The 25,041-nt window shown below is 40.9% G+C and overlaps 4 protein-coding genes across 6 annotated transcripts; 1 reads left to right on the top strand and 3 right to left on the bottom strand.

The window, feature by feature from the left end:
* Positions 1 to 133: 133 nt before the first annotated feature.
* prf1.5 (perforin 1.5) lies at positions 134 to 3,289 on the bottom strand. Of its 3 annotated transcripts, none has more exons than XM_044026676.1 (5): positions 2,909 to 3,289; positions 2,445 to 2,740; positions 2,085 to 2,356; positions 1,807 to 1,948; positions 134 to 1,652 (listed from the first exon to the last, which is right to left on the bottom strand). In XM_044026676.1, exons 2-5 carry the CDS (start codon positions 2,712 to 2,714, stop codon positions 768 to 770), a joined length of 1,569 nt encoding a protein of 522 aa, XP_043882611.1. In that variant the 5' UTR covers positions 2,715 to 2,740; positions 2,909 to 3,289; the 3' UTR covers positions 134 to 767. The 3 variants fall into 3 exon arrangements, with proteins under 3 accessions (XP_043882611.1, XP_043882612.1, XP_043882613.1); XM_044026677.1 differs by having other exon boundaries at positions 2,445 to 2,727; XM_044026678.1 differs by lacking the exon at positions 2,909 to 3,289 and having other exon boundaries at positions 2,445 to 2,897.
* Positions 3,290 to 3,797: 508 nt separating this feature from the next.
* Positions 3,798 to 6,775, bottom strand: mpeg1.1 (macrophage expressed 1, tandem duplicate 1). Its single transcript, XM_044025287.1, has 2 exons — positions 6,261 to 6,775; positions 3,798 to 6,114 (listed from the first exon to the last, which is right to left on the bottom strand). The coding sequence occupies exons 1-2, from the start codon at positions 6,708 to 6,710 to the stop codon at positions 4,426 to 4,428; spliced, it is 2,139 nt and encodes a 712-aa protein (XP_043881222.1). The 5' UTR covers positions 6,711 to 6,775; the 3' UTR covers positions 3,798 to 4,425.
* A 2,064-nt stretch (positions 6,776 to 8,839) lies between these two features.
* On the bottom strand, positions 8,840 to 9,734 carry LOC122769796 (histone H1-like). Its single transcript, XM_044026631.1, has one exon. It carries the CDS (start codon positions 9,639 to 9,641, stop codon positions 9,057 to 9,059), a length of 585 nt encoding a protein of 194 aa, XP_043882566.1. The 5' UTR covers positions 9,642 to 9,734; the 3' UTR covers positions 8,840 to 9,056.
* Positions 9,735 to 13,574: 3,840 nt separating this feature from the next.
* tspan36 (tetraspanin 36) lies at positions 13,575 to 20,999 on the top strand. The gene is made up of 7 exons (XM_044025240.1): positions 13,575 to 13,891; positions 17,230 to 17,421; positions 17,602 to 17,676; positions 18,116 to 18,211; positions 18,841 to 18,990; positions 19,120 to 19,203; positions 20,380 to 20,999. The coding sequence occupies exons 1-7, from the start codon at positions 13,832 to 13,834 to the stop codon at positions 20,458 to 20,460; spliced, it is 738 nt and encodes a 245-aa protein (XP_043881175.1). The 5' UTR covers positions 13,575 to 13,831; the 3' UTR covers positions 20,461 to 20,999.
* The last annotated feature ends 4,042 nt before the right edge of the window (positions 21,000 to 25,041 follow it).

The raw sequence follows: 25,041 nt of genomic DNA, 5'->3' as shown, positions 1-25,041 counted from the left end.
TTTTCTGACTTATTAGTGAACAAATTATAACCAAAACTGATTCGTAACCACAAATGAAATGTAATAACTTGATCGCTTTTGTTCCTCCCTCCATATGTCATTGCTTCAGAACATTAAGGTCACAGAGTCACAGTCCTGAATCAAGATGCCTTTATTTAGATATATAGTGTGTGCAAAAAGTATAATTAATAGTTAATAGAGACATTACAAGACATTTACATCAATCCACTGAGATCTACTATTAAAGGGTGGATTACAACACAAGTTCAGACAAGAGATGATGTTGAAATGCAAGGACAAAAACACTGTGGAAGGGGGAGCCGTCCACACGGAAAGAGGTTTAGGTGAATGCACATACTGTTTTTGTCGGAGAGGCGTTCCTTCCACACGGAGACAGTGTTTTAGGCGACCTCAAATGGTATTTTTTGAAAATGTCCTAGAACACATCCTGTCTTTAGAGATTTTTAATAAAATAAAATAGAGGGGAGAAAACAAACTTGACTTGAGTAACCAAAACTGATCAGTGATTGATACACACACTGTGTTACACACACACTGTGATGTTCGATGTCACTCTTGTGGCAGAATTGTGCATTTCCTTCTCGTAAAATATTCAGTTTTATGGCAGAAAGTCAGTAGATTTGCCGCTAGTCTTTTTTTTTTTTTTTAAATAAGAAAAAAATTACGGGAAAAAGAATGTACGTTTCGTGTCGCTTCCGTCTGGACGTGGCCTTTCAGTGCTTCTAAATGTGGTAGTGGTGGTACAATTATTCCGCATTGGGGGAGTACCGTCCACACCTGAAGCCTGTCAGGTGAGCGTCGCATTTTGTGGAGTAGGTGAAGTAGAGAACTCCTTTGCTCAGTTGACAGCTCAGCGAGTGAGTTCCTCTCTCGGGAAACGTAACACATATCCCTGCCATGTCATTATAGAGCACATCCCTGTCCCAGACTTCAAACCTCAACTCCTGGCCCAACTCGACTGAACCAAAGTCATAAGTAGCATTCCACACTGGGTTGTTATCGTCCATCACCGTGTCGGTCTCCTCGTACTTGCCGTTGTAGAAGATTTTCACATAGGCATCTGTTTTTGTGAAGGTGTCTGCCTTCATACCTGCAGCTCTGTGGATCTCCAGTCTCAGGTTCCCTCTGCCTGCCCTTAAAGGACAGCAGTTGTGATCCAGATTGGGAGTTGGGGAACAGTTCTTGGAGGCAGACTGTTCCTGCAGCTGGTTCTCCTTAATGTAATCTGTAATGACGCTTCTCAGATTATCACTGACCTGCAAGTCCTCCACCAAGTGGTGCAGAGGGGAGATGGCGTAAGAAACCACATCGGGGTTGTCGTGGAGGCTGTTCATCCAGCTGTAGTATGCGTCTGATGGGTCCTGCTGGTAGAGGATGTCTGGAAAGTACTTCTCGCCTCCAATGACTTCAATTTTATGAGTCATGAAGCCTTGGTAGAAGCCCATGCTCATGTTGCCCTTCAGGAGGGATTCACACTTGTTGGAGAAGGATGCGTTCGCGGGGATGAAACCCAGAGCTATTCGGAGTTCAGCGTTCAGGCAGTTGTTGATTTCAGACTCGGAGAAACCCTTCAGTGTCGCCAGGCAGGTCCTGAACGCGGTGATCCGCCTCACCTTACCACCGAGCTGGACCTAGGAAACACAAATGAGTGAAGACTGAAAACTCTCTCTTGGCTTTTCCATCTCTTTATGATCCGCATTATTTTGCCCATCCTAAAAACAGTACTAAATTAAAATAGTGACTCTGCTATGTCAGGCACACCAGGTCAAAACATACTGCTCTCACCTGGTATATGTAGTGTGTTCCATAGGTGTTTATCAGCCGCCTGTACAGCGCTCTGCTCTGGCTTGTGTTTAAACTCTGTGGGAGTCTCTTCAGATGTTTTGTGAACTCTGCGCTCAGCTGGGGGTGGTCGGCCAGTCTGTAGCTGAAAAAACAAAGGGCATGTGCAGCAGAACCATGACACCATGACCCTTTTTTTATTACAAACAGCTGAGTTCTCTTCACTGAGTTCTCATCTCAAGCCATTGCTCCATTATGTGTAACTCAAGGCCCCCTTTTACCTGTAGTAGGTGCAACTGATTTCATGGATAGCAAAAGTGGCCTTGTCCACGCTGTGCTGCGAGTGAGCAAACTTTGCCAAGTCCGATCGGCTTCCTCCGAGCACTGCCGTGCCATATTTATCCAGACTCAACCCCAGGTTCCAGTTGTTGTTGACCAGGGAGTTGGAGCTGCGCAGCAGAGACTCCACAGAGTGGTGAAGGGCACTAGAGAGCTGCTTACTGCAGCGGCTGAAGGGACGCCAGTCCAGCACTGCGGCCGGGAGCCTCTGAATCTGGAAAGGGATTAAAAATGAAAATGATACTAGTGGAGGGAAAAAACCACAGCAGGATGTGCTCTTTTAGGTTTTTTTTTTTGTTTACCTGTCCATTTTGGAAACGGTTTGGACACAGTGTGCACGTGTGGTTGTCGGCGAGATGAGCTTTGACATTGATGACATACGCCCCCGTTCGACGCATCCGCACCACGTCAAAACCCTCTCCTGCCAGATTGTGGCCTGGGACAAGAGGAGCTTTCTCACACGCTGACCCAGAGCCAATGCGACAGCCCCGGACTCCACAGACGACCAGCATAACCGGCAGAGCCAGTGTAAACAGAGTGAAGTCGCTCCGTCGATGTCCTCCTGCTTGCATGGTTAACCCGAGTCTAACGAAGCGTGCTATGGTTGGAAAAGTATTCTGTGTTTGGTCAGTGAGCAGACTTAAAATAGCAGATGAACTGTTTTCTGGATTGAGCTTCTAATCCCCACTGCTTTATAACAATGCAGTAATCCTGCCACAGATGTTGTGTCAACAATAGAAAACGTGTCGGATAAAGACTCACTTACCTGTGAATGTTTGTTATTTATTGTCCTTTAGTTTGCGCCTTTTGTCTTCTTTGAAGAAATACCTCTCTGGATTATAATTCTCCCTCTTCACTAAACCCGACGATGATGATGATGATGGCACAGTTCACTGTAATGAGCAGCAAACTGACCATAATCTTGCGCTGGCTTGAGTTGAAAATCACAGATCTGGCTGTGCCAAACGCCTGCCTGCTGGCTGCACTCTTTTGTCCGTCCTCTGCCTCGTGAAAAAGACCGAGGAGGGAGTTCCTCTGCTTCTGAGATATATAGCTATGTGTCTATATCCCTCTTCCCGTCTCTCTATTTTTCTCCCTCCCCTAAGGCCTTTCCAATTTCCTCAGCATGAATGGTTTATATGAATCCCTCACAGCTGTGTCTGATGTGTGTATGTGTGTGTGTGTGTGGGGGTGGATATATTTATAGAAGCAATGAAAATCACAAAAGAGACATTTTATGGGAAGTGTGTGTGTGTGTGCGCGCACAGTGCATGTGGAGTGACTGTTGTTTTGGTTTTGTCTGGATAATGAGTGCCGATAACCTTACAAAATCCATGCGGGCATCTTTTTATCTATTTCAGGATGTGGAATGCTGGTGAAGATGCATGTTTGTGCAAGAGGTTTCAACAAACACGGTGTCGGGCGAAGATTTGTTTTTCCATACTCATATTTGCGGTTGGATTTAGAAAACTAATGTGTGCTTTTGATGCCAGTGTATTTACAGACTGCAGCAGGCCTTCACCACTGTGTGTTCATTGAACTGTTTCCTCCTCTTTTGTACCTTTTGTGAGAAAACAAACTCACTTCATTCTGACCTGTCATAACTATTTAAGGTACATAAATCCAGTAAAAACACAACAACATAGATCCATGAAGCGATTTCAAACTGTTTAATCTATACCAGTTGTCGTGCAAGGCAGAAGAGTTAGTCGCATGATACAAAAATATTGTAAAAAACTTGTTAAATGAAAAATGTCTCTTACAAAAATGTTTTAATAGAAAAAGCTTTATGCATTGTACATTTAAACATCATACAAAAATATTCAGGCCCTTGATCATTTGTATTGACTGTGTTCATCTTGGCCTTGTGGGGGCAGCATTGCTTCACTGTAATCGTAGTAAACCGCTTCTACTTCCTGCTGTTTTTTTGTGACTGCTCTTCAATCACAAGGTTTTAGATCTTTGTTAACACAGTAAAAATATTGTCCAGATTTGAAGAACACATCATACCGCTGAGCAAAAATAACCACCAGTTAATGTACACACATGCAAATGAGTGAATTCATAATTGTTTGCATAAAATAGATAGAAATAAGAAAATGATAATACTTAATGCAGCAGATTCAAATATGATCTCTTTCAGTGTCTGAGTTGATGATCGACTAACACTGTGGAGGAAGTGAGAGATACGATGTAATGGAGGCAGATTAACTAATGGGAGAAGCCAAAAGAAGAAGAATCAACTTAAGCTGTGATTTTCTTTTTTTTAACTTTTTTTTCCCTTCAAGCCACATTTTGCTGTGTCTCCGTCTCTCTGCCATCGCACTCATCCTCTCCACGTATTGCCTCGTAGCCTTGAGCTGCCCCTAACCCAGACCACAGCTGCTGCCCCCTCCTCCTCCTCATCAGGAGCACTGCCCCGATGACCAGCAGCGCCATCAAACCCATCACCCCAAAGGCCACTCCTGCCTTTCCTCCGGGGGACAGCTCGTTCAATTCTGGGTTGAGCTTGCGCACAATGTCCTGTATTTCCTCTGGTTTGGCCAGTTTCCACATCTTGGTCTGTCCCACTCTGACCCAGCTCTTTTCTCCCTCCGTCATCACCAGTACAGTGTTGGTGGATTGCATGTTGATGACGGGCGGTTTGGTGAAGGGAGGCAGATGGACCGGCAGCAGCTGCCCACCTGTGAACAATCCTGACTGGACACAGTAAAGGATTTCACAGCCGTCACTCACTGAAGCGAGGTGCTGACTGAACTTGGGAGGGCAGCGGCGTTGGCCTCCTGCCAGCGGGTTGCTTGACTGACAGCTGAAGAGGCCTCCAAATGGCACTGCATTTTTGGTTCCGCCCTCGTAGTCGTTGCTCACGCAGATCACTTGGCCGTCGGAGAGAAACTTCTGCGGGATGAAGTTCGCGGGGCAACTCTTGGCTTTGGTGATGGGGTTCAGCAGAGACGGGCTGTAGATGCCTCCAAACAGATAACCCGAGTTGTCCGGGGCCTTTCCGCTCACAGAGCACCAGTAGGTGTCGATGCGAGCTGAGCGAACGTAGTAGTTGTCCTGACACACTAATCTATAACAAGTGGACAGCCACAGAAATCCACAGGAATACTTATGCTTGTAGCACTGGTGCGCGTTGTAGCCCTGCTGTCTCACCTCTGATCTCAATAAAGTCGCCACGTACGGTGAACGACATGAGAAGTCACCCGTTTCGGGGTTTTTCTGAGCCAAAGCGTCACACAGGGGACCCGCGTCTGAGCTCAGCTGAGTACAGACTTGATAGACGCCTCCAAAACTGAGGTTTGTCGCAGGGCCGTTGCAAGAATCATCGTCGACGTTGGCCTGGAAGTTAAAGTTCTGGGAGCTGACGTCGACGCAGCCAGGCCGGGTGTTGACCTTGTAGTATAGCTCTACGGCTTGACTCACTTTAAGAGCCACCTTTCCAACTGTGGGCTGTGGCAGATCGGGGAAGGTCTTGGCACTGATAAAGTATTGGAGGGGAAATCCAGCGCGATCAATTGCCACAAGGTTGTTCCTGGTGCTTTCCTGCCACGTCTTCAGAGTGATGCCAGGATAGAAGGGTGTGCCTCCGTGGCTTTGGGTGAGCGAGTACTGAATGTTGGACTGATAGGTTTGAAGTACTGAGCTCTGTTGGGTGTTCTGACTGCTTATGTCAAACTTGACTTTGTCGAAAAAGTTCAAGCCAGCCATTGTTTTGACAGACACACTTTGTGATACGCTGTCGGACACATAAGAAGAAGTGAGATAGTCTTCCTCTATCAATGAGGCCCCGGCGTCAACACTAGTGATAACATGAGTCCCGTAGTCCAACACCATTCTCTCTGAGAGATAGTCTGCATTTCTTGTCTGGTTGTTTTCAATCGCGTCTGCAATCTCTTTGGCTTGTTGGGCAAAGCGTGTGTCCAGGGTGAAGTCTGGAAAAGCCTTAACGGTGTAGATGAAGTTGCGAACCTTTGAACAAAAAGAGTAGAATAGCATTACAAAGTATATAAGGAAAACAACTTTTTTTTTATTTCGATAATGTCTACACTGACCATGATGGCATAAAAAATTTAAACCTCATTTCACAGGCAAAACCTAGCAAAATAAAAGCTCACCTGGACTCTGGCTGTAGTCGCAGAGTCTCGGACCTGATGGGTTTTCATCCTCTGGCTCTCAATTGAAAATTTGCCGTTCAGCACAGAGAAGAAAGATATGTCTGCATTGATGCTCTGAGATGTGGAGCTTTTCTGCTCCAGCCAGGAGCTGATTAACTCAGAGCTGGTCTCCACACCCGTCTCCTTGTGGGGAATCACAAACACCTCGTCTGGGATGAGGTAGACCCCGTCCTCGGTGGTCTGGCACTGGAAGTAGCTGAGGTTCATGACCCGACCCATGTCCATGTTCCGGAGGTTGTCCCAGCCTCCACCGGGCAGCACCTCCAGTGCCGTGATGGAGAGGTTGGTGGAGGCACGGCATTGTCTGAGCCAGTTGGTCGGTCGGCTGACCGGGACAGGAGTGGAGACGTGAAGGAGGGAGAGAGCCAGGAGCAGCACTGTGATCTTCATGATGCCTGTGTCAGGAATGAGGTTCCACTCTGTCTGTAATCTCAGCAAAGTTCCTCCTTGTTGCCGTGTGTCACGTGACTTTGAGGTAAGGCAGACCAGTCTTTTAGTTTCACTTTCATTTGTGTGTCAGTGAAACTTTGTGGTTTTTTTCTTTTCTTTTCTTTTTTTGTATTCAGTCTTAAATCAGTGTATCAGAACTTAAACACATCTGTTACACTACAGATTGATGTTTGTTTGTTTTTTTCATAGTAATTGTGTGTTTGTGAGGTCAACATTATTTTGGAGACTTCCTCCTACACACGGGAACAGAAAGCAGATATGAAAACAAAGGACTGAAATCAAGTTTCCATGAAGTGTCACATGACTGCACGTTAGGACTTTCCGAGTCTGAGTCATCGACCCTGCACGTGAATGTTTGACATGAAGACAATGTTTGATAGACGATAGATTAAAACATTACAACACATCCAGGATTGCTTTCAAACAAATCTACAATGTATAAACCATGTGAACATTTACAGTATGTCTTTGTTTCATTAATCATTAAACCTCAAATGATCTCACATCCTTACAGCTGTCACGCTTGCTGTTCACTTCCCACTGACAACTTCTCTGAAAAATACTTAAAACTAGCTCTACAAGTGACGCACAATGTGCCTGAGAGGGTAAAAATATTAAAACCACACACACACACACACAACCCCAAAAGAGGTAGTGAAACAAACGATGCTATCACAAATTTGAAATGAGGAAACAACAAATGCAGGTGAGCAAAGATTTAGATGAGGAGACAAAGTACTAAAAGGTTTATTCTTTAAATAATTAAAATGAAAAGTTCTGTTATGAAGTCCAAATTACCTTCTTAAAATATCCAAAACGTCATTTTGAAAAGTAGTCGGATGTTATGAACCACAGGTATTTTTATTATTTGAAGTTACTTATTTTAAATACGAAAGGTGTTGGGTTTGCTTTTTAAAAGAAAAAATCCACTTAGAAGCAGTTCTGAATGTGGCCAGTAGATGGCGACAACACTGCAGCTCGTGGACTCTGCAGCTCTGTGAGTCACCAGACATGAGTCACTTGCAGCACAGAGTTTAAAGTTGTTTGTCATAGTGACACGCTCATAAAAAAGACACGCGCGCAAACACCCGGCCATCTATTCTCCAAATCCCATCAGTGGGGAGGTCTGAGGACGAGTTAACCCATTCATAAACGTCACGCCACTATCAATTCAGTCGCACTGGAACCCTGTCATGTGTTTTCCTCCTGCTGCAGATAAGAGGAGAGGCCTTAACGTACACTGCCCGTCACACCCCGTGACTCTCACTGTTGTGCGTGATGATTGGCGGAGTTTTGCGCGCAGCTGGCGAGTCTCCATCACCAGCTGCACATTTATTAACAGCCACGGGTCCCGCCCGTTATTCTGCACATACTACACTTTGTTATTTATTATCATTAGTTTAAACATTGCACAAAACTCAATCATTTACGCATCGAAAATGTAAAAATAGATATCACATAAAAAGACACCCACATACTGTAGTCCCCAAGTGGTTCCTTTTTTTAAGTAATGATTATGAGGAGTTGCCCTTTACTTTCACTTGAGCCATGTCTGCTGCTTCATTAGTTACTAATCAAGTTATAAACCTGGTAGAGCAGCTCAAAGTGGGTCTACTACGTCTACTTAATGACACCTGGCAGTAAGATGGAATACATTTTTATGACTCTTTTACAAAGGTTTTCTCTCAACAAGAGCGTGGTTTTCACTCAAGCGCTCGAGATCCCCGTGCGTAACGGTGCGTAAAAGCACCTCTCCAATCTTGTGCGCTGCGCAGTTCAAGAAGTGAGTGCGCCAGGAGAGTGTTTCCTGCCGTCACACCACCACCACACCACCACCGATGCAGACATTTACAACTCTTTACACATTACAGACCCCAGAAATGTTTTCAGTGATGCTGAACGATAATGAAATATTTAGAATGAAAAAAATCTTTTTTCATAGATAGAAAAACACTGACTGGGAAACTATGACTGTATACATTAAATTCCAATAAAAAGAAAAAGCTCAATTCATTATTGTTTTTCTCATTAAACGTAATATAATCTTAAGAAAACACACACACACGCTGTAACTTATGAAAAGGTTTATTATTTCCAACAATTCAGCTCAGTGCAGACCCTCACGGGTTGTGGCAGGAAAATGTGTGTAAAAAAAACAAACAAAAGCTGTAAAGTTGCATAAGCAAACTTCTTAAAGTTTGCTTATGCAACTATAAAGTTTGTTGGAATGAATACAGATGTTAAGTCCACACAAAGTTAAACACAGTACTGGGAAGCATGTAGTGTTCACTTTCTGACAGCAGACCTGGTCCTTGACTGCACCACTAGCTTGGGCTTCTTGGGGCTCTTTGCCTTCTTTGCTTTCTTTGCCTTGGCTGCCGTTGGCTTCTTGGGGCTCTTTGCCTTCTTTACTTTGGGCGCAGTTGCCTTCTTGACTTTCTTTGGACTCTCTGCCCTCCTCTTCTTCTTCGGTGACTTCTTGGCCACCGCAGTGCAACCGGCAGTTTCTTTCTTGGTGCTGGCCTTCTTGACCTTTTTCGCCTTCTTCTTTTTCACCACCTTCTTCAGAGGTGTGGGGGCCTTCTTGAAGGAGCCCGAGGCTCCAGTGCCCTTGGTCTGAAGCAGGCATTTGTTGCCCACCAAGCGTCTGATGCAGGTGAGGATTCTGGCATTGTTCTTAGTCACGTCGTATCCTCCAGCTTTAAGAGCGTTCTTCAGTGCTGGCAGGGACACACTCCCACGCTCTGCGGCCACAGCATTCAGTATCAGGGCAGACAACGCGGGACAGGTCTTCTTCTGCGTAGGCCTGCTTCTCTGCCTTGGAGATTTGGCCTGAGCCTCTGAAGGTGAACCAATCCCAGCAGAAGACATTGTGGAAGCACTACAGCCAAGATGCCGGATGCGTGAGTTTCAGAGAGAAACAAGGACAGAGTGGTATCTCTGCTTGTCCTCTTGACAGGTCGAGGGTAGATAAAGCCCCGATGAGAACCGTGGAGAGTGAGCCCCGCCAACAACGCAGCGCGCCTCTTCTCTCCCTCTCAAATTTGAGAGAGTTGTGTTTTCTCCGGGTTGTTTATTCTGCAGAAATCCAGTGTAAAATGTCAGATATCCGTATCAAGAGCACATGATAAGACTCGGCTTTATATTCACTGTCTATATCTGCCATTTTCATTTAGAAATTCAGTCAAATTGCTCATGTTTACAGTGTAGTTGTAAGCTTGTGTTTTTTAAAGGTCACATCAGGCGTGTGTTTTTGAACCTTTCGGGAAGGTTACAACCTCCAAATAATTGTTCACAGACTTTTTTTATCCAAATAATGTTCAGTAGTAATGTGTTGTATATACTGACTGAAAATCTTGTTTTGCTTCATCATTTTTTGGCAAATTACCTTCATACAAACGTGAGCAAAGAAACACAGATTCTCTGAAGACACGTCAGATCTAGAGCACAAATACAAATTCCTGCTATTCAAAGCAGGTCAAGTTTTAGTACTGGAATGAAGTGGAAAGGAAGTTAACTGAGAAAATTAAGTTTTATTTTATCATATTTATATATATATATATTTTACTGTAGGCCACTGTATGTCTGTCTGTGTGGAGAGACGTGGACGTCTGCCAGATTGTGAGTTATCAGTGTGTAAGGACGTGCGGCCAGGCAGAAAAAAAACAAATTCAAGATTAATTTTTTAACTAAATTACCGTTTTTTTTGATGAATAGACGGCACAATCATGTTGCACATGATGTAGCTGACATTGGCACAGCACCCCCCGTGACCCCCTGGTGGAGGATAAAGCGGTAGATGATGACTGACTGACTAGTCTTTATAGTTTTAGCAACCAGTGAAATATCTTTAATATCAGGAAATCTGAGCTTGTTCTGTGTCGCCACCAAGGTTATGATAGTTTTGGATTTTTCATTAGTTTTAGTTTTTATTTAGTTTTGACCTTTGTAAATGCTTAGTTTTAGTGTTAGTTTTGTAAGGAACACATAAACAATCATCTCTGAATCAAATATGACCGTCTATAAGAAATTAGCCTGAAGTGCAAAATGTGGATCATAGTGCTGAGGTTTGAATGCAGATAGTGTGACAGGTAAAAATCAAATAGCCAGCTGACTAAAGACACATAAATAATAATAATAATACATAACCCTCATGAGACACATCACATTGTTTGTGAGCCAGGAGTCTCAGGGAGCTCAATCTGAGGGAAAAACATGAGCAAAATTAAAAAACCCAATAAAAGACTAGAGGTTTGATTCACTTAGATGAACCAGCTTAACCCTACTAACTATATAACGAATGTTATGTTTAACTTGCATCACCGTGTTTAAAAACAAATTGAAAACCTTTTATTCTGAATGAAAATTCAACCTTTCAAAATTGCCCGGCAGAGAAAAATATAAACACACTTCATATGAACCCAAGAGCGTTATGTATGAAATAAATATACAAAGACCAAAACTGAGCACATGTTCCACTACAGTTGTGCTTACTTTTTGTTGGTTAACGTTTTTTTTTTCAAACTCTAGTTTTTATTTTTTGTCAGTTAACGAAAATGTTTTTTTTCTATTTAAGTTTTCATTAACTATAGTAACCTTGGTCAGCACTTGTGTATGTGTGTGTTCTTTTATTCTTGGCTTTGTGAGGACCAACAATCACATCAGTCATACAAGATGAGGACATTTTGGCTGGTTGTCACATCTTTAAAGGGCTTTTGAGGGGTTTAAGGTCTGATTTTAGAGTTTGGGTAACTCACAGTGACACTATGGGGTCAGTGAGTGACAGCGTGGGCAAACACATTGTTGCCGTCTGTGGTGCACTGATAGCACCTCCTCCTGTTGCACACAACACATATACAGTACTGTGCAAAAGCTTTAGGCCACTATTAGATTTATTGCTTTAGCAGTGCTATAATAATGACCATACAGTCTAATTACTTCTCAATCATTTATGGGAACCATGTATGCAGTTTGTATGCAGCTTCTACAAGTTTAAGTGTCAAGTATTAAGTGTGTGACCTGCACTTACACTTAAATAAAACCCTAAATTAATGTTAAAACCTTGTGTTTATGCTGCTATTTCATAAAAAGGAAAAGGTTCTCCTTCAGAGTGGTATCTCTGCTTGTCCTCTTGACAGGTCGAGGGTAAATAAAGCCCCGATGAGAACCGTGGAGAGTGAGCCCCGCCAACGCAGCGCACCTCTTCACTCCCTCTCAAATTTGAGAGAGTTGTGTTTTCTTCGGGTTGATTATTCTGCAGAAATCCAGTGTAAGAAGTAAGAAGTGTAAAATGTCAGATATCCGTATCAAGAGCACATGATAAGAATCGGATTTATATTTGCAGTCTATATCTGCCATATTCATTTAGAAATTCAGTCAAATTGCATTTTTACAGTGTAGTTGTAAGCTTGTGTTTTTTTAAAGGTCACGTCAGGTGTGTGTTTTTGAACATTTTAGCAAGGTTACAACCTCCAAATAATTGTTCACAGACTTTTTTTTATCCAAATAATGTTCAGTAGTAATGTGTTGTATATACTGACTGAAAATCTTGTTTTGTTTCATCATTTTTTGGCAAATTACCTTCATACAAACGTGAGCAAAGAAACACAGATTCTCTGAAGACACGTCAGATCCAGAGCACAAATACAAATTCCTGAAACTCAAAGCAGGTCAAGTTTTAATATTGGTATGAAGTGGAAAGGAAGTTAACTGAGAAAATAAAGTTTTATTTTAGCATATTTATAGATATATATTACTGTAGGACACTGTACGTCTCTCTGTGCGGAGAGACATGGACGTCTGCCAGATTGTGAGTTATCAGTGTGTGCAGCCAGGCAGAAAAAAACCGAATTCAAGATTAGTTTAGCATTAGTTTAGTGGTCATTTTTGAACCAGTTTTTAGTGAATGGACAGCACAAACATTTTAAATTAGAAAATGTAGTACTGTGCAAAAGCCTTAGGCTAAGTCATGCTTGAGAATTACAGTACATGCACATGTTCTATGAGTTGGTGGCCTGAGGTGTTTTTCATACAGTATGTGTAAGACCAATGTCAGTCAAAGTGAAATAAAATGCACTTCTATAGTGACTTGATCACTGATAAGTCGGTCGAAAACAATGGGGGCTTGATTCCTATGTCAGACATAGCACTCATGACTCTTCCAGTGATCGTACGGTTCACTTTTTAATCCATGGACGAGGTTGCGATGCCGTTTATGCTCGCTTCGAATTCATGTCTTCCCGTGAGGGACCGTGTTCTTCCAATTTGTCAGCCGGAATGCGTTCAGCTTGGAGGGTGACTTCACGCTCAGTTTGGACTTTTAACCTCCAGTGTAACAAAGCATGAATATTCAAGGTTCATTCTGGGCTAATGAAAAACAACAATTCACACAGTCGGCTGATTGTACGGTTATAAATCAATTATGTCTAATTATATTAGGTGATGATTGAAATTGTACACACTGGGCCTTTTATTTATGACATGAATAGATAACGATATGAGGGCATAAATGTTACCTGAGTCATGAATGAGGATTCTTTTTGTTTTTTTTTCATTATTGGATGTGGAGCAGAAGGTGGGGGACTATTTTTATCCGCTGACCTTTTAGACCTTTTTGAACAAATCCATAGCTGCCTCACTTCCAACTGTTACTCAATCACACTGATAAGCTACGAGAGATAACTGCAAGCAAATGAGTGTCAGAAAAAAAATAGGGGGGCAGGCTTTGAGAAACCAAAAAATAATGAGTGTTTATTCATTTATTTGTCTTTTTAAGTGATCCACTGAAGTTCTGTGTTGTGTGTTTAGGATTTCCCCCTCTCCTGTGTGTGGGAGTGGTGTTGTATGATGTCGCTTCCCAGCTGATGGAGAGCCTGTAGAGCCTGTTTTGCCTTTTCCTCTCCTCCTCCCCCTCCCCAAAGCATGTGACCATGTGATCACAGTCACTGCAGCCAAGCTGAAGAAACTTGTGACTTAGAGCATCAGCATCAGCGAGCAAGATAAAAACTGGACGACTCCACTGTCCGTCTTCCATCTCCTCCTCGTCGTCTCCAGCACTCAACATGGACTGCGGGATTTTAACATCGAAGAGCGTCCTCCTCCTCCTCAGCTTGATATTCTGGGTGAGTCCTGTTGTTATTGCTCCAAGAGATTTGAATTAATGACATGAATATATATGGTGGTGGTGTTGCCAGTGGGAATTTATTGATACCATGATTTGTATTAATATTATCAGTAGTAGTTAGTGTGAGTGGCACAAATCAGTTTTGTAACTTTTAACATCGCGGCACCCAGCTGCAGTTTTTATTTCTACATTCTGCACTTCCTCATTTTTGATCTATTATAGGTCACAAAGGCAGAGGTAATTTAACTAATCTGAACTGTTGTCACTCTGACTGTCTGACTCGATGTAAAAACTCCTGTTTTGTTGTGTATGTGACTGAGTTTGCCACGCTCTGTCTGATCTCCTCTCTCCTTTGGAGGTAAATGGATAATGAAGAGACTGAGTAAACGTCTCTGTCTGGCCCTCATGTCGGTGTAATTAGATTACTGTCAGAAAACGGCACCGTGTTTACTTCCAAATGAAACAAGCATGTTTTTTTCAAATATTCTCATTCATATTCTTTTTTTATTATTTAGTATCTTCTCCATTTAAAGTCTTTGTTTGTACAGTCATTGTTTTTCCACCTCAAGACATTTGGGTTGTGTGGTGAAGGTTTTGTAATGGTTATGGTTCATGATTAAAAACACAGTCATTCAGGAAATGATGTTCCATAGAAAGACACACACAGCAGGTTGTTTATATGAAAGAACATTTCCGTTTTATTATTATTAGCATTATTGTCATTATTATTATTGTTGTTGTAACCTTTATTTAACCAGGAAATAAGAGAGATCTCTCACTTATAAATCAAGTTTATCCTGTGTTTTACAGCTGCTGCTGCTGCTCACACATATCATATATAATACAGTATTAAATGACATTTCACTGTTAATTAAGAATGTGGGGCAGACAGCCGAGTACTATAAACAAACCACTTCCTTGTCTTGGAATGAATCTTATTATTAAATCAATTTCTCTCGCCCATTTTTAACTCTAACTGACCAACTGCTCGACTTTTTTTCTAGGAAATAACATTACGCTGCCTCAAATTCCAACCCTCAACATGGTTGTTTTATATTTAATAAAAACAAATGTAATCTGTCTTCAGGACAAATTGGGGGGTGATTGATGGCGAATGTGAGGAGAACCCATGAGCACAGACGTCACACTTTCTGTAAAAATCCATCACATCTTCCCTCAAGAATCAGGTGTGATGTATATCACACAAAATCATGCCCACTGATCGAGAAACATCCCACTCCCCAACCCCAACCCCCAGAGGTTTTCTCACATTCCGGAGAGGTAACACTGTGCATGGGCACAGTATGTTTTGTAAGCCTCTTTGTGCTGCTTCTTAAGTACAAGATCAGAGTTTGTGGAGAGATTAGGGGTGAGTTTTTTTTGTTGGGGAGGGCGGGGGTAGAAGACTCCACAGTCCTCCACAGGGATCTCGTGACTGTGAAATGATTAAGAGTCGTGAGTCATGTGGCTGAACACAGGGATGAATGATTGTTAGGTCACATATATATAAGGTGAATTACTCATACCATTAGAGGGGGGAAGTAATACTGAATGTGCCGACACGCAGGACGTGGGATTATCTATGGGGATAAAATGGTTGTCGTCGTGCCACAAACATGATCACATGCCTCATTTTCCAAGTTACACTCAAACACAAGTTTTCCTTATTTATTAGGGCTGTGTGTCTCAACTCAACTCTCAAACTCAAATTTCTAGAGCACCTTTAAAATGACGGCGTCGACCAGTTAGGAACAATAAAACATACATTTTTACATTTAGGAAACACCAGAGAGAAGGAGTGGGTTTTAAGGGAGGATTCAAAAGTCTTAAAAGTCTGGTTTTAGGAAGCTCCAGCAGCAGTTGGTCAGGCTCTGGTTTCACCATACAGGGGTGACGACTGGTATCAATAAGCAAAGCAATACCGCGATCTTTATCCCCCAAATAGTATTTATTTATTTTTTTTAAAGTAACAATGTTATATATGTTAACAATAAAGATTGTGTTGTCTATTGAGAGGAGTGAAAAGAGGAGAAGTGGAAATAGTATGTCCGATATGTTGATACAGCGCAGTATCGCCCTGCGCACTATAGCGATATTTGAGTGTTTTGATATCTTCTTACTGCCCTGTTACTTATGTAGCTTCCTTCTTGAGGTGGACGTTACCTACTGGACGTCGGATACCACAGGCAAAGGGCAAAAAGAATGAAGGAACATTATTTATTTAAACGCAGGCACAGAAAGCAGCATAAAAGTGTCTGATGATTAACGTTGTCCTGCATTTTTGCACGCTTACAGGCTTATGATCGGCGATAGTAGTGCACTTTCACGCTCCTCAGTGACAGACCGCTGACGACCTTACAGCCTCTTCTCGTCATATGATGAGATGAGGCCGTATCAGATGATTAAATCAGAACAGTTTCCTTAGTGTTCTATCTGAGAGAGCTCTGCCGCTTTGTTCTCACTCATGATATACACGACTATAGTCAGGCTCGTCACATGGTATCACCTGCTGCTTTTCTATTCAAGGAAGACGAGCTGAAATGTTATCATTCACAAGGGCTGTTTAACCTTTTCTTTTGCTTTGATTCCAATACATTTACATACAAAAGGACATAAAATATATGCTGTTTCCCATCAGTGTCTTTGTTGCTAGGTTACAGACAACATCAGAATATTTGGACTGTGGATTCTTTATGTTGTGATTGTTGATTCTCTTTTAGCACAGATGTGGATAAAAAAACATCTAAAGCCAGAATTGTTCATACCCAGAATAACAACGACAACATAAACAGTGCTTAACTAATTTGTTAGACCACCTGTCATGAAAACAAGAAAAAAAACAAGCTTATTGTTATTTATTTGGGAAATAACAAACTGACTTCGCCTTTTCCTACCCAAAGAAATGAATTAAGCATGAACATTCAACCACTAAAACACATTGTTCTGTTCAGGAATGCAAGTAAATAACTTATAAATAATCTTAATCCAGAAATAATGTAAAACAGTAATCATAATTATATTTTAGCATCAAAAATATCATTTATGTTGAAGAGCTTCTACATACTGCTGTATCAACCATTACAGAAACCTAAAATATGATTTTGGTACTTAATAATTTGTTTAATTTAGGGCAGCTGCAGCTTTGGGTGGAGGTCTAAAATTCTCATTCTCGATCATTTTTCACTCTTTCTGTACCATTTTCATAAAAGTCTCCTGTCCTGCGAGCACACATGGTAACCATAAGGCCAACGTCTGCCAACGACTGTAAATTTAGAAACGTGTAACACGTGATGACGACGTTTCTTTTTCTTCTTCTTCTTCTTCTTCCTCCCGCAGGCGGCTGGAGCTGTGTTGGCGTACATCAGTGCGTATGTGATCAGAAGCTACAACAACTTTGACAGTTTCATCCAGGACAGGTATGCACTGGTCCCAGCCGTGATCATCATTGGCGTCAGCGTGGTGATGTTCGTCTTCGGCCTGGTGGGATGCTGCTCCACGATCCGGGAATCTAAAATCGGCCTCAGCTTTGTAAGTGTGTGTGTGTGTGTGTGTGTGTTGTTCATGAAAGTCGGCGTAGACTTTAATTTGTGCTTCATTTATCTTTTCAGTCACTTGATGTTTGATTGCTGCTTTTGTTTCATCATGTTTGTCTTTTCGCCTCTCTGTTTTTTTTTTTTATTATTTACATCATATTCTTTCTCTCCCCAGTTCTGTGTGATCATCATGGTGATGTTTGCAGCTGAAGTAGCTGCTTTGACATTTGGCTTCATCTACCAGGGCAAGGTAAGTCCAGTCCTGCATGAAGTACCTTAAAGGGATACTTCAGTAAAAGTACCAGAACATTTTTATATTATTTCTTAAGTAAAATCTTAAGGTATATAACATTTACTAACTATCAAAAGTAATTTTCTGATGAAAAATGTACTTCAGTTTTAGAAGTAAAAGTGTGAGCAAGACACTTAACCCCATGTTGAAGTATGTGATTGGGTGAACTGTAGTGTAAAGCAGCTCATCCAGACTAGAAAAGCTCTATATAAATACAGACCATAATACCAACTCTTCTTCTTCTGATTTTATTTGGTAGTAACAAGCAACAAAGACAGTTAGAGGAAATGTGGTGAATTAAATTGACTTATTTCAGAAGTATTTGTACTTGTGACATTCCAACAGTGTCCATCATTGTAATTCTGCTGAGTCACGTTTTTGTTCTTGTGTCTGCCAGATCAGCGGAGACCTGGAGCGCTCTATGAACGATGCTCTAGCAAAGTATGACGGACAGGGGACGGAGACTAAAAGTGTGGACTACTTGCAGAATCAGGTTTGTGCTATACGTTCACTTTTTATCTTAATTCTCACAAACTGTCTGTCTCTTGTGGGACATTTAAAAAAAAAAGTCAAAACTAAAACATAAATAGTTGCAACACAGCTTATCTACATGTATAGATTGTGATGTGGTCTTCATTTATATTGCTTTAGATTTGGAACTATATGATACTGAGCAGAGCTGAGTAGTTGGACAAAATGGACAAACACTTCTTCCCTGCTTTGGCGTCCCTTCACTTCACCACTTTTTTACTTTATTTTGAATATAATCGATTTTAATGATAACTTTTTTCTTGATCACTGATCTCCTCTCACCATGTGAATATGAGTCTGGTCGTAACCTGAGCTCCTCAACCAACGGCCTGCAAACTGTCAACCAATCCAGATTTAGGAATCTATCTATCTTATTCTAAATATCTTTAAAAACCAGTGTTTTGTGTGTGGGACACAATCCGACACACTGATCCTTTAATGCAAGAATAAATCTATAATATAAATGATCTGGAAAGAGATTTAGGTGGACTGTATTGACACTGTGGAAGAAAGAACAGCTCTTCTTCTTCTTCTTGTTATGATTATTAATAATATTAACCACCTGTCCATTTCCTCTTTGACTCTGTGCAGTTGCAGTGCTGCGGAGTTAAAAATTACACCAGCTGGTCCAACACGACCTGGTTTACCAGTCACAACAACACAGTTCCTCTGTCCTGCTGCAAAAACATCACCACAGCGTGCACTGGCAGACTGGATCAACCAGCTCTGCTTAACGTCGAGGTAAATCACCCATTTGACACCTTTTGTCAGTGTACAGTGTATTATTTTTTGCTGACTCCACTTATCTTCCAGATAGCGTCATGCGTTTTGTTCACTCTGTGTGAAAAACTCACTATACTTGTATTTTAGGGTTGTGAGATCAAGCTGAAGAACCTCATAGAGAGTGTGTGGGGCTACGCCATGCTGGTCATCCTGGGCTTTGCCATCATCAAGGTAAGGATGAGTGAAAGCAAGAATGGCGCACCGCACACTTCAGCAGTGGTGAGATGCAGCTCTGAAGAGTGCACAAACAATAGGCTACGCGCTACACTCCTCGACATACTTTCAAGTGCATCCATCTCTCTAACCTCGTGCCCGTCGCGTTGCGTCTGAGAGCTTGTCAAGGACGGAGAACAAGGCGATGCGTTGTTGAATAGTGGAAGTCAAATCGAATTTACCTGTCCTCAAATCCACTTTTGCTGCCCTTTAAAACAGAAAGTAGGCAGTGCAGAATCCTGTCAACCTTTTAGTATTTAATTCACTTTTCCTTTTAACCTATAGAACACAGAGTCGATTTTTTCCTTTATTTTGTCTTATATCATTTTTTATAGCATAATCTAGAGAATCTGATTAATATATATATATCTATCTATCTACCTATCTATCTATCTATCTATCTATCTACCCATATATATATATATATATATACATATATATTTTCACCAACTATCAGAATCAGAAACAGGTGTATTGCCATGTATGCTTGAATCGATACAGGGAATTTGCTGTGGTGAATTTGGTGCCAAAAATACAATTAAAAAAAGGAAACTATAGAATAAACACTATGTTAAACAATAAACTATGAAACAATGTTAAATACAATATTAAATCCTGTATAAACACACCTGGGCAACAAGTACTCATAATGTTTAAAATCAGATTCAATTTGTGAAATTTGGAAACACGTCACAGGTCAAAGTTCACTTGGCAACAAAAATGAAAGAAAAGCACGTCTGTGAATGTGAATCGTAACTTTGATTCAACAACACATAAGAAGACGAAAAAAAAATTGTTTTTTTAAAGCCTGAATATGTGACCTAAAAACACACACACACACACACACACACACAGCCCAGATGTCCATATAAGGAGTTGTGTATTATTCCCATGGCAATTTATCATGGGTGCAACTTCGGCACAGTATCTGTGCCACGTGAGCACTAAGGGTTAAACATGATCTTCCTCGCTGGAGTCAGAGATGGCCTTGTAAAAAAGGATCGTCTTCACTGCTCGGTACATACTGCAGAGTTCTTTATAATTCAGTCCAGAGCTATTCTTTCTCACTTAAACATGCTGCTTCAGAGATATCTTTGAGCTCGTTTCTAACCACCTTTGTGTTTCCCGTTGCAGCTCTTTGGAATGTTGAGCGTGTGTGTCATCACCTGTAAAACCGGCAGCCGGAGAAGCGGCTACCAGTCGCTCCACGCCTGACAAAAACACCCTAACACCGCTTTCCACAAATTAACGCCGGGTGTCGTCTGATGCTGCGGCGTACAGAAGCATATGCAGGTCAAACATATACACGTGGGAACATTTCTTTTTGAAATAATGGCCTATAAAATACACAGATTCTGCTCAGATGAGATATGGGACATTGTTTGGATTTTTTTTCACTCCTTTTATGGTGTTCTATCTAAAGCTGACATGACAGAAGAGGATAGGGTGGGAGGAAAGAAAACTATTTTTTGAGATGTTACTTGTAAATTTTCATCGTGTTGATACTCTTTTAAAGAACATGAATGTACCATAATAATCATTGATTGTAATTACTGTAAACACAGTTCGAGAAATGTAATGCCTTCTTTAGGATCGCAATATTTTTAACCAACTGAATCAATGGGCACGCAAAAATATTGATGTACTGTAATAGTCATTTAGATGTATTTAACTATAGGTTGCAGTTCCACACAGTTTGGTGTTTGGTTGTGATGTTTCTAAATTAAAAGAAAATGCTTCCTATTTCACAATAATCTGGAGGTTGCTGCATGGTTTTATCACCTTTTAAAATGCAATATTTAAATAATATATATAATGGACGTAACACATACTGTATTATCATTATTGTTATTTACTGCAGTACAGACACATTCAGAACAACATTTTAAACATGACTCGGCTGATAAAGAGGCCTCTTCCTTTACAGGAGATATACATTTGCTCATTTCTACATAACCCTCTGAAAGATAAAAGTATAGACCCCACAGCTGTGATGGTGAAGCACAGATATAATGTTAACCAACTGACGGACAAGTGATTTCATACGTTTGTTCAATTTCAGACTGAAATTATTGACACTGTTCCCTAAATGGTCCAAACTGGCTATGCATCAAACCCCAGTTTAGTCCTGCAATTACCAAATCCACAATAATACAAATCCAAAAAACACTTTGCCATAGGTTTATGCAGTTGTATGTTCAGTTGCAGTGACAAATAAAATCCTGCAGGTAGCGTGAGAAAACCCGCTGTGGGTTTATGTCTCATTCAGCAGTTTTATCAACAGAAATTATTCTGTGTTTTTACTGGCGTTTGTCGGAGTTGAATGTTGTTTTCTGCGGTTGTAGATTTTTGGTGATCTAGATATGGATCTTGATTCAGGGTTTTGATTTAAATCACCAAAAATAAGTAAGTTATCAAATAAGTAAATAATGAGTAAATTGATAAATAATTTAAAGTAATAAAAAAAAATAAAAAAATAAAAAGCCTGTTCTCGGTCCATATTCACCTGTTTCAGAGAGCCAAGGAGAATTCCTTAACCTAAAGTCCGCTGACTGTACCAGTGCAGCTGTGCTGCTTCTGCTTTTTCCACCATCAGCTGTGATGTAAAACACATCACGGTGTGAACTCATCTGACAATGGTTTAAAAGTAACTTGTTTTGATTTATTTTTAATGAAAAGTCACACACTGGTGCTTTATGTCTTTCTCCTGTTGTCCAGCCTGATCCGCCCCTTCACTTTCACTCACCTTTAAAGAGCATTAAAAAAAAAGTATTTTTAATCTGTGCATCGCTGCGAGTCCATTTCCTCTTTACCTCTGCTCTTTTTTTGCACACCTACCGAGCCAATGACAGATGTTGTATCGGGGAAATTTCAGCCTGGCGCATAATTTATTTACTTCCTTCCCTGCTTAGACAGTAATCTGTTACAGGGAAAGGTAATGTGAAGAGGACACACAATGTGTGACACTCACTCTGTGCTGAAGTTACAGTGTCTTTGCTGAGAAAACCCAGAACTGTTTCCTCCGTGTCTCACGTGGAGGAAACATCCAATGTCTCTGTTAGCTCTGTCACAAAAATGCAAACACTTTGCTTTTGAACTATGTCACATGCTTTAAAGGCTATATAAACAAACAGGGAGCCAGTAGAATATCACCGTGGTTTTGTTTGGATTTTGCCTTCATGATAAATAATGACGTTGTCAAGACCAGGATCTGGAGCAGGTGCTGCTGACAATATGTGTGTGTGTGTATATATATATATATATATATATATATATATATAGCCACCCTCTACCGACACTGTGATGTCTCCATTTGTCAGATGCTATCAGTAATGAGAGAGGTCAGCCAGAAAAGAGGAACAGAAACACAGAACAGACACAGAACAAAGACTCTAATGCACCAAATAAACAGAAGCAGCAGCAGCAGTGTGTCATAACCACCGTGATCCAATTAAGCTTAACATTTACAGTGTAACTTTTAACAAACAATTGTTCATGTCTTTGAAAACTCAACCTCCAAACGAGCAAACAAACCTGGAGAACAAAAGTCATGTTTTCTTACTGTTCCCCTGCTACAGAAGAAAAACAGCTGAAGTAATTCACTTCTCACTGCATTCCATTTGTGATCCTGACTTACCAACACATAAAAGGGAGCAGGTGCTCACCTGGACGATATAAAGCTCAAAGTCTATTTAACCCTTAGAACATAGAGCATAAACATACAGTTTATACAGAGGGTATGTCTTATATCCTTTTTTTTTCCACAATCTGATAAAAAAAAAAAAAAACAGCTACTACACTACTTTATATCACTACTAAAAATGTGCTATCAAATGAATCATGACTTTGACTCAACAACACATAAGAAGACGATATAAAATGCATTTTGTAAAGCCTGAATATGTGACCTACATATAAAAAGCCGCGCTCCAACACACCTGATTCAAATGTCAGCTCGTTATCAAGCTCTGCAGAAGCCTGCTAACGAGCTGTTGATCTGAATCAGGTGTGTTGGAGCAGGGCAGTGTTCCCTGAGGACCAGGGTTGGGACACACTGTTTTAGGCAAGGGTCTTGCTTTACAGAGGGCGCCAACTTGTTGCTTCCATGTGTCAGCCGTAGTTTGCTTTTCAGAGCTGTTGCTTATTATGCAAAAGAATAACAATGACACTCTGCGCCATCGTTTCCTTACATACGTGGGAAAGGAAGTGCACTCTGCAGTGTCACCACCAGATTAATATGCAGTGGACCTTTCAATTCATAATGTACACAGTTGCTCTGTGGTCATACAGTAAGACCTAACGATTCAGTATTTGAAGTATTTTGTTCCCATGTGAGATCTACATCTTGACTGTGTCCTCTGTGGCTAAACCAGTATCTAAAATTCAGTAAATCCCTGTATCTCTCCTCTACCTTTCTACTCCACTACTGAAGGAGTCTTAACATCCGGGTGGGAGTTCATTACACTGGCTCCTCTCTGTTCTCTCCTCAGTCTCTCATCTGTTTAATTCCTGTAGCTGTGGCAACTCCACACAATTATGATCACGATTCACCATGACCTGCCTCCTTCTCTCGCTGGGACTCATTCTCACAACCACCCTCTGCTGAAACCACAGGCTACGGGACTTTGTCAATCCACATGCTGATAAAACACAGCCGCGAGGAGAACCACTGGAGGAACTCCTGTTTTTGACGCTTTCTGCCCTTCAAACTGAGGTAATCGGCAGTGGTTCTGGCTGGAGTGTGGGAAATCCAAAACTAAACACACAGTAACCACTATGAAACAGTAAAATCATCATTTACAGTCATCATTCATCTGCAGCAGTGCTGTTTTGTCATAACTGGCATTTGACATTTAAACTGGAGCTTAGAACAGAAAAGTGCACGATGACTTCATTTAATTATGGAATTGGAAAAACAAAATATCTCAGGGAGAACATAAACTTTTTTTTCATGGTTATGAAAAATTACATGTTTTACATTTTGGAAATAAAAGAGTTGGTTGTAACTGACACACAAGGAAAGAAGAAAAAGATGTGCTCGGATCAAAAGCTATTAGTACAATGCAATAAATCGACTTATATAAATAGATATTTTTCATTCGTGCTCAAAACAGGATGCCAGATCAGATCTTCTGGAGGAGTCCCTCAATTTGTCACTGTGTATGTTATTCCAACAAAATTTATAATATGGGAGTTTGCTTTTTTGGAGTTTAATATAAGTTTCCTTTCTTGATCAAACAGTTAATCCTTGAATGACATGTCCTGGACATGGTGGCATTGTAATATTTAAACATTCAAAGACTCCTCCCTCCCTCTCTGGCTTCCTCTCTTGTGGAACATCAGGCCAAACTAAATCCTGTCAGGTGGATAAATGACCATGGTTAAGCCACAAAAATGGAAGGTTTCATCATATTTATTATTTCTTCTTAAACTCTTTGTCTGTTTTCATTTTAAAGCCTGCTAGTCCAACCCCTTTGTTTTTATTTAGTTTCTTATTTTTATTCTTCAGTCTAATCCATCTATTACCGTTTAGGATTTTATTATTATTACAGTTTTTTTCCAGGTGAGACTGGATTTCCTCCACTGTAGCTGTGCTCTTTGTATATATGTGTGTGAATGTGTTTGTATGTTTGAGAGCACAGATTTTTTTCTCACTTTTTTAAAAAAAACACCAGGTCAGGGATGGGCAATATTTCTGATACATGTATTTAAAATGACAAAACCTTATTTTGTAATTTGTATTTTATCAAGGTGACGGAAATGTCTTCATAGTTTTGTATCAAAATACTTAAATGT

The sequence above is a fragment of the Solea senegalensis genome, linkage group LG5 (assembly GCF_019176455.1).
Source record: "Solea senegalensis isolate Sse05_10M linkage group LG5, IFAPA_SoseM_1, whole genome shotgun sequence".
Lineage (NCBI taxonomy): Eukaryota > Metazoa > Chordata > Actinopteri > Pleuronectiformes > Soleidae > Solea > Solea senegalensis.
Note: the sequence above shows the minus strand (reverse complement) of the source record. Positions and strands in the feature narration are given on the sequence as shown.